Source organism: Nicotiana attenuata, unplaced genomic scaffold (genome assembly GCF_001879085.1).
Source record: "Nicotiana attenuata strain UT unplaced genomic scaffold, NIATTr2, whole genome shotgun sequence".
In the NCBI taxonomy this organism is placed as follows: domain Eukaryota; kingdom Viridiplantae; phylum Streptophyta; class Magnoliopsida; order Solanales; family Solanaceae; genus Nicotiana; species Nicotiana attenuata.
In genome coordinates, this window is record NW_017670363.1 from 320,262 (window position 1) to 330,165 (window position 9,904).

The window sequence follows — 9,904 nt, forward strand, 5'->3', positions numbered from 1 at the left end:
CAAGGGCAGTGGAATTGAGAAGGTAGAAACAAATAAAGGAAAGGCTACAACACCAACTTCTTTCAAGTGCATCTGTTTCTGAGTTCCTTCTCCTTCGCACGTTGTATATTACATAACTTCCTTTTCTGGTATAAAACCAAATTACAACTTTAGGTAAAAAGGAACTGGTTTAGACAAATGATCAAGTGTGCAGCGCGTAAAAATGCCTAATTAAGATAGTGGACCTTATACTTAACTCATCCTCAAAAGCTAGCTCATTACAGGTGAAAATTGTCTAACCATATAACGAGGCAACCAATATTGGTCCCTTAACATCCCTGCTTTAAACACAACAGGAGATGCAGAAGTTCGGAAACGACAAAACCACAAGCACAGGCAAGACCAACTACTTCCAGCATCAATTTCTCTCAGCACATTACAAATATATATATAAACTTGTTTGGGGCTATGGTATAACTGATTTAGCCATAAGATTAACCAATAGAGCGAGGTACACACATCACTATAGAGATGCACAAGCACAGAGATAAGAAGGCACACACACAAAATTAGATGTAGACGGTTTCACAGCGGTAAACTTTACAGGACCTTTGTGGGCTTTTAGTCAATGACAATAACTTTCTCCGGTTGAGGAAGAAATACACAAAGGGAAAGACCAACATAAGCCAGATGAGCAACAGTCTCTGCAATGCCTCATGCGCTACCAAAAGTTAACTCTAATATGGTTGCAGGAGTGAAGCCATAGATTAAGCAAGGACCATGATGATCTAGCTATTAAGTAGTGGAGTTGACCAGAAAGAGGATACTGTGATTATTTTAAGGAGTTCCACACCGTATTGTTGGCATAACTCCAGAGGCACATGATTCAACACAGAAGCAAGCACAGAAAAAAACTTCCATGGATCTCATTTATGGATCTCATTTATTCTTAACTACGATCAAGAAACACAATGATTTGAAATAGCATGAAATCTTTATATTATAGTCATTATAGCTGCTAAGCATGTGCTGTTCTCTAGCTCAAAGCACTTCATCCAAGCAGCAAAAGAAGCCAAATAAAGAAAAGTATCTACTGGGTTTATTTCGAATTAAGTCAAACATTTCCAGTCATAACATGAAAATCATACAAGTAGACTTCCCACCAAACTGTACGCATAAATCATGCAAGGAAGCAAGAAGGCATAATATATGAATGTCCAAAGCTATTTCCTTCGTCCATTCTGAGTGATGGAATATTGCTCTGATACGTTAAACATTCCAGTCAAACTCCTCAGCATATTGTGAAAAGATCAGAAGTCATTTGTTACTATTGAACTGTCAATTAGCTAGAATTTTTACCTTAAGTAATGCTGTCAAATATTGCAGCTTCTGTTTTCCTGTCAACTACTATAAAACATGCAAATGACCAATTTTATCCAATTGAAATGCTCTACAATACGTTGTGATTGTCTTCTAGAGAACTCAAATGGATTCTCTATTTTTGGTATATAACACGCCAAAAAGTGCCTATAAGCTTACCCAAACACCCTCATAGTACTTTGATAGGCTTTCTAGAGGATTACTAAAAATTAACTCCTATCTATTATTCCATCTAAATCAATGATTCTTCAAAGATACAAAGGCAGATTGTCACGAACCAAATTTGAGATTAAAAAAAATCATATCAAGCTTCTAAAACTAACAAGGTACCAGCAATTGTGAAACTACAACTCATTTTGGGATTGTTTGCGTCAAAACTCATAGCCAAGCATCAGAACTTAATATCAACAGGGGAAACAAAGAAAGAACCAAGAACAAAAATTGATATGGTTTTTAGGTGTCAATGCCAGAAGAAATACAAACTCTTCGATTATAGCTTCTGAGTTGAAAGATTAAGCCCTCTTCTTCCTGCTAGTAGCAGATCTTTTTCCAATGCTCACAGTCTTGCCAGAATGAGGTATTAGACCACGTAAAATTGCTAAAACAGCAAATCCTAGAAATGGATAGTAACACATCAGCAACTTGTCCGACGCTCTCTGGGAACCCACCATTTCACTTAGTATCGCCACCTGAAATTTGTACCGTTAATTAGAAAAGTAAACCATAAGCAGATGCAACTCTACTTCACTGCTACCTCAAGTTGGGAACTTCTGCAACTCTAATATGACCTTTAACCCTCATCCAGAATCAAATGTTTATATAATAATTGAAAGCAATCAACAGACAAAAGATTTGATTTTGTGAAACTAAAACTATTGCAAAAAAGGGCGTGTCAAACCCTTCTACAGTTCTACTGGGAACTCCTTTAGATATCATAATGAGTCATAAACGAAAATGTGATCTGCAAACAATTTCAACAATCAACATAAATATTCCAAATGTTTCACATGATGCACAATTACGAAGGCTAGTTTTTTAATCTGATTCAACATTTGCAACAGAATTTTGGCACCCTTATAATTAAGAGGAAGAATGATTTCTGCAAGACAAAAGTACAGAACAACTGATCCCTCAAAAACCAGAAGCGACACAATAAGTTGTGGTTGTGCTAGGATTCTTCTCTATTGCACTATCATATCAGTGATTGTTACTCTTGAATTTTCCAATCTTCATAATGTTACCTTCTTTTGCTCTTAAGTTTTCCAATGTCAATTATATTGCCTTTCACTTTGTTGCCTATCCCCGCACCCAAAGAAAAAATTAAGGAGATTTTTAGATCCAAAAGTTACAATTTTTACAGCTTTGGGTTAACGGCAATGCACAAGTTTAGATCTTTCCAGTCTTATACGGTTTTTTTTTTAAAAGAGTAAAGGAAAACAAAAGGTAAAGCTCCCCCCCCCCNAACAATAGGGTACAAAATATTTCATTAACAAGTCATCAACATATCACGACGAGCGGCAAGCTCGGATTGAATCCCTTTAGCACCCTTCAACCCCATTATCACCCATAATGGATCTGTTTCATCCCATAATATTGTTAAATTCCATCTAATCAAATCCAATTCCACAGATTTAAAAAACAACAATCACGAGAAAAGAGATAATTTGAAGCTAGCACAACAATCTACAATCTTCAATTAAAAGAGACATGTAAAAAAAAGACAATTAGATTAGAAAAAAAACAATAAATAAAATAGGCAATAGATTTACAAAAAAAAAAAAAAATTATACCATTGCGGTGAGAGTGGAAACACCATAGATCAAGCAGGCAGTATTAACCCAAGATTTTCCAGTAGCAATAGCAGTAAGAGTAATGACAGAGAGGGGCCATGCAAAGAGAAGCTCCAACCAAATTAACCCAACAAAGAAATGGGGTTTCTCAGAAACCAAATAGTCACCATATTCTTGAGTGTACCAGCTTTTTAGGTCAACGAACACGGGCGGAAACATGTGTTTAGGAAGAGCAGCTTGGCCATCAAAGAATGGTGCAACAATGGCTATGAAGAGAAAGTAGATAAAAAGAAGAAAGTCTAATAGCTTAACAAAAGCACCCATTTTTTCTTCGTTTTCTCTTTGTAGCAGGTAATCACCGGGGCGTGTTAATTATGGAAATAGGGTTTCTGTTTGTAATCTCACCCTCTAGTTCACTTCCTTGAAAAGGGGATCTGAGTGAAGATCCACGAACATTTCTTTACTTTTCTTTTCTTTTTCTATGTAATAGTATTGTATTTAAGCTAATTGCTTTTAGAAATTTTTTAGAGTTTGTATTAGAGTTTGTTACCTTGTGATTAAGTTATTTTTCTAATAAAGAATTCTTTTATTGTAATTTATCCTAAATAGAATAATTTTTACTTTTTTTCTGTAATACTCTTCCTATTTTATTATTTTATAATATTTTTTTATTTTTATGTTTATATTAATTTTTTGAACTTCATGAAGTGGTCGAAAAACTCCAAAGTCTTATAGACTTCTGGATTTACAAATTGACAAGTAATTTTATATCTTTGTACAAGTATCTCTAATGTTTCAACTTGCCTATGAACAGATGGTCCAACCTAAAGTACAAGTTGTAGCACAGCGTTTTGTAAATAACTACACATAATAACATAGTTTTTACATAAACTCCAAAATGGATTTTTAAAAAAAAAACTCCAAATAGGTCTTTATAAATAATAAAACTATAAGAATTGTGATGAAAGGGATAAAATCCCTCCACTATTCTCTAAAGGTTTCGTAGTGGATGTATACGAAAAGCTAGTTGATAGTTTAAATGAGCTAATAGTTGTACACAGTTATACTTGATTAAATAAAAAATATTCATTTTCAACATGCAAAAAGAAAAGAATGAATTTGTCGAAAATGAGATGTAAACATAGTTGACACGTAACAATCAACCTTCAACACAACCGCTCTCTGCTACAATTACTTTGTGTAATAGTACTTTTCGATTTAGTACTAATAGTAGTGTTCTATCTAGTACTAACTATCTTTCTAGAAATGATTCCCATACGGGGTCTTTGCAGTAAACTCTAGCTTAGGCCTTATTTATTTTTTTTAAGATTAAGACGTTTGAATCTGAATACACATCTGAATATCAAGATGTGTATTAAGATTAAGACATCTGAATCTGATACACATCTAAATATTAAGATGTGTATTAAAATCTGAATAGAAATAATTAAGACTGTTTGATTTTTAACATCTGAATGTACAAAATTTATCTTTATTTGAAAATTAATAAACATAAAATTCAACGAAATACTAACTAATCTAATATTCTATCAATAAAATATATAGTTTTTTAAAATATGATAGTTGTTGGTGATGATGGCTAACGGGTGAGTGTCGACTAGAGGCGGTGGTTGGTGGTAGTTTTGGTTGATGATGGTGGTTCATGCTAGTAGCTAGTAGTGATTGCTATTGGTGGCGATTATGATTGAGGATGGTAGTGGTGGGTGGTGATAATTAATAATGGTGGGTGGTGGTAATAGTTGTGACAGAGGGTGGTGGTGGGTGGGTGGTGGTAGGTTATAAGATGGACAGTACTGAATGTGGTTGTTGATGGTGATGGGGTGGTCAATTGTGGCAGTTGAGGTGGATGAGTGTTGATTGTGAGTAAGAATGATGGCGGTCGGAGTGGTGGGATAGTGGGCGGTGATGGTTGGTAGTGGTGGCGGCTATGATTGAGGATGATGGTGGCGTGGTGGTGGTGGTGGGGGTGGTGGTGGGGGTTGAGTATGGTGGTGGTGATGGCATGGTGGTAGTTGATAATGGTACGCGGTGGCGGAAATTAAAAATGAATATGTGATATCATCTTAATAAAATTAAGTCTCTGTTTATAGATCTTAATCATACATACATATTCAGACCCATTAAGTGGTTGTGAAGTAAAAAAACAAATAGACTTAATGATTAAGATCTGAATAATTAAGATTCAGACTTTAAAAACAAACGCATTTAACGTATGAGATCTGAATGATTAAGATTCAGACCTCCATTAAGTTGTCACGACCCAATTTAGGATCATGACCGGCACCTAGGAGCAAGTGCCCCTAAGTAAGCCTCATCGGTATTTTACATAAAATCGGACAGAGTTTTCCCTGTTTTTGGACTATCCCAAAAATTTCCCTTTCTCAAATCAGCAACCAAACATCTTAATAGTAATTCAAATGACAATGACCTTATCACTTAACCAAAATAAATATTCTACCTTTAATAGTCCACCCACTAACAACTAGAAATGTTATTTTATCTCCAAATTTGATAAGAATGAGCGATACTCAACATAAATCTATAATAACGAACAATACTCAAGACACAAAAAAATTGACTATGGAGCGACTCTAAGAGTTCAAAGAAAAGACCATAACAATAAATAAAATTTTCGCCCACGCGAACAAGTGCGAGGCTCACCAAGAACTCTCAACCTGTGCGCTCTAATTAACGAAATCCTCGCCTGTGTCAACTGTTGTCTTTGTAAAAAAAATTAGCGGGAATGAGTCGCTAGCTCAGTGAGTAATAACACTTAACCATAACCATTTTTATTGGGGACAAGTCAGAAAACATGCTAGTATATCAAACAGAAGATAACATATAAATGCCCTTTCAGAAATAATAAATAATTTTCAATTTCATCATAGTCTTCTTGTAGTATAATACAATTAATAATTTAGTAATAAGCTCGGTAACCACTGTATAATATCAATATTCATATTTTGGGAGGTTTCAATGAACGGATCATGTAATCGGTATAACTATGCACTTCTTCGCAAGAAGTCAAATATAACGGTAGTCCCTGCTCGAGGGAAATCGGTAACGGTATGCTAGTTCTACCTTCCCACTAGCGAGGGCTATAACTGTAATCGGTAATTACAAGGTGCACCAGGTCTAACGAACCCGCCGTTAGCTTCGGGATCCTTCAATGTCTATTCCTGTTTATACTTGTCTCTGTAATCCGTATATACTCGTAGAAAATATTTTAAAACAATATAGGGCATTTCGGTTCTTATCAAATCATATAATTTCTTTTCGATAACAGTAAATTCAAGTAACGGTACAACATATCTAGTGAAACCGAAAATATTTAAAACCACGGTATTCATCTCAAATAACTATTTCGGTATCATATCGAGTAAAAGACTTGTCCCACATGCAACTTAAAATAACCGGTAACATATTCATATTTTAAAATTCATGTGTAAATCATGCAAGTTATGAAAACATAAATTTCGGTAAGATTACTACTCACAGTACTCGTGCCGAAATACCAACTGTTTCACCTCAAGCAACTCGTACAAATTCCTCCAATCAATCTATAATTTCATAATATCGATCTCATGTTTATTGCCTCATTTAGGCTAAATCCATCACTAATTTAGAATACCCAATCATCGGGGTTCATGTTTGAGTCTTAGTTTGTGGATTAATATTTAATCATAGAACTAGTCCATAATTCTATCAATTTCAAACTATTTAGTATAATTTATTCCTCTAAAATTAGACCTATCAGTGCTTAAACCAAACCTTTATAGCCTCATTATCTCCATAGTAATTGTATATTTCTTTTTATATAAGAGAAAGTTGATATTGAATTCTTTTGTACTACATGAAATTGCATAGATGCGGTGAAATAAATTAACAGGTGAGGGGAAGAAGGTTAACCTCTTGAGTCGAAGGAGAGCTTTAATACTTTCAATTTCAACTCCCAATTCTTCTTAAGGCCTTTGCCCAAAGCTTTCTTCTTCTTCTTCTCTTTTCCCCCTTTTCCTTTCTCTGTTCGTTTCTTTTTTTGTTGCTGCTGCTTTCTGCGTCTTTTGTTTCAGAAAGCTTTTGAAAGCTTAAAACCCTTTTGTTATTCAATTGCACTAATGGGCTTGGCCCTTTGTTTTAATTCCTATTTTTTTTGTTTATTATTTATTTTCTTATTACAATATAATTATTAATATTATTATTATTATTCTTTTGCTAATGACCAATACACCCTTACTAAAAATATAGGATATTACATCCTCCCCACCTTATGAAATTCGGTTCCCGAATTTAACTTAAGTACATACCTGTAGACTGAAACAAATGGGGATACTTTTCTTGCATATCTTTTTCTAGTTCCCAAGTAGCTTCTTCGACTGTATGATTTCTCCATAAGACTTTCACGAACACGATTATTTTTACCGTAGTTTTCTTATTTGTCTATCAACAATAGCCATTGGCTCTTCCTCGTAAGACAACTTCTCATCGAGCGGTATAGTCGGTGCTTCAATCACCCTAGATGAGTCTGATATACATTTTCTTAGCATTGAGACGTGAAACATTGGATGAATAAAGGACAACTTAGGAGGAAGTGTCAAACGATAAGTCACCGCTCCCACTCGGTCTAGTATCTCATACGGTCCTATAAACCTGGGGCTCAACTTACCTCTTTTCCCAAACCGCATCACACCTTTCATAGGGGAGACTCGTAGGAACACTTTGTCCCCAATTGTGAACACTAAATCTCTTCTTCTCTTATCAGCTTAAGACTTTTGTCTGCTTTGAGCTGTAAGCAATCTCTGTCTGATCAACTGGACCTTTTCCATAGCTTCTTGTACTAAGTCGGGTCCCAATAAGTTAGTCTCACCAGCTTCAAACCATCCAATAGGAGGACGACATCTTCTACCATACAATGCTTAGTACGGTGCCATTTGAATACTGGACTGGAAGCTATTGTTGTAAGCAAATTCAGCTAAAGGTAGATAAGCATCCCAACTACCTCCAAACTCAAGAATACAAGCTCTCAACATATCCTCCAAGATCTGTATAGTACGTTCAGACTGCCCGTCTGTCTGTGGATGAAATGCAGTACTAAGATCTACTCGTGTACCCAATGCTTCTTGAAAAGATTTCCAAAAGCGTGAGGTAAATTGTGATCCTCTATCAGAGATGATGGATATTGGAACTCCGTGAAGTCGAACAATTTCATTTATAAATATCTGTGCATACCTCACTCCGCCATATGTAGTCTTTACTGGCAAAAAGTGTGCTGATTTCGTCAGTCGATCTATAATCACCCATACAGAGTCATAACCTCTAAGAGTTCGTGGTAGACCGATGACAAAATCCATAGTGATTCTTTCCCATTTCCACTCTGGAATCTCAATTTGTTGTAGTAGTCCTGCGGGTCGTTGATGCTCAGCCTTGACCTGCTGACAAGTCAAACAACTAGAAACAAAGTTAGCAACATCTTTCTTCATACCTTCCCACCAATAAAATTGCTTCAGGTCACGGTACATTTTTGTGGATCCAGGATGTATAGTGTATTTAGAGTTGTGGGCTTCTTCAAGAATAGCATGTCTCAACCTATCTACGTCTGCTACACATAGCCTGTCACCCATTCGAAGCACACCATCACTCTCAACAATCATATCCTTGCTTTTACCAGCTAAGGCCTCATCTCTGTATTTGCATAATCGCTCATCCTCATATTGGGTGGCCTTAATGCGCTCAACTAATGAAGACTTGGCCTGAGCACAAACCAACAATGCCTCTGAATTTCCGACACTAATTCTAATACCTGTATCTTCTAGTCTCTGAATATCTTTGGCCAAAAGTCTCTTTGCAGGAGCTATGTGTGCCAGACTCCCCATTGATTTTCTGCTCAATGCATCAACCACCACATTGGCTTTTCCAGGATGATACAAAATAGAACAATCATAGTCTTTGATTAGTTCCATCCAACGACGCTGCCGGAGATTCAGATCTCTCTGCTGAAAGATATACTTCAGACTTTTATGGTCAAGTATAAATCTCACAAGTTTCGCCATATAGGTAATGTCTCCAAATTTTTAGAGCAAATACCACTGCAGCCATCTCCAAATCATGTGTAAGATAGTTTTGCTCGTGCTTTTTCAATTGTCTCGAAGCATAAGCAATAACAAAGGGAGGAAGATAGTCCTCTAGAACCTGACCCCCTTTAAAAAAAATTGGGTTCGTTTAGTATCTCAAATTTAACTATCTTTGCATGAACAATCGACGATAGCATAGCAAGAAGATAAACAATCCATTCCCATCAGCATGTTAAGTCAATCATATCAAGTACAATAAGGTCAGCTAGAGTATCTCCACCCTCAAACCCCGAATCTGACAAGCACGATACACGTATTCAGCTAATAGAGATCTCCAACAGGAGTAGCAATAGAAAAGGTTCATTCAATAGCTCAGGCTATATACTAAACCTCAAAGCAAAAGTACGAGGACACATAGGAGTGATAGATCCCGGATCAATCAACGGAAATCAATGAACAGACAGAAAGAAATACATGTAACCACAGCATTCGAGGCCTGAGCATCCTGTCTAGTAAATGCAAAAACTTCTCGCCTGACCTCTACCAGCATTCCTTGTCCTTGATTCACAGTAGCACGGTCTCCAGCACCTCAACCTCTATTTCCTGTACCTGTAGCACCTGAATATTACGAGTAGTCTGAGTAGGTGTAGTTGACTTGAAATAAAA

At 36.1% G+C, this 9,904-nt stretch overlaps 1 protein-coding gene across 1 annotated transcript; it reads right to left on the reverse strand.

The window, feature by feature from the left end:
• Positions 1-1,562: 1,562 nt before the first annotated feature.
• LOC109238386 (transmembrane protein 97-like) lies at positions 1,563-3,637 on the reverse strand. The gene is made up of 2 exons (XM_019404827.1): positions 3,150-3,637; positions 1,563-2,048 (listed from the first exon to the last, which is right to left on the reverse strand). The coding sequence occupies exons 1-2, from the start codon at positions 3,471-3,473 to the stop codon at positions 1,872-1,874; spliced, it is 501 nt and encodes a 166-aa protein (XP_019260372.1). The 5' UTR covers positions 3,474-3,637; the 3' UTR covers positions 1,563-1,871.
• Positions 3,638-9,904: the final 6,267 nt, after the last annotated feature.

Excerpts from the sequence above, each read along its gene's own strand:
- LOC109238386 (XM_019404827.1), bottom strand. The coding sequence starts at position 3,473 with ATGGGTGCTTTTGTTAAGCTATTAGACTTTCTTCTTTTTATCTACTTT. Across the intron at positions 2,049-3,149 it reads TTTCCACTCTCACCGCAATG|GTGGCGATACTAAGTGAAAT; the intron begins GTATAATTTTTT and ends TACAAATTTCAG.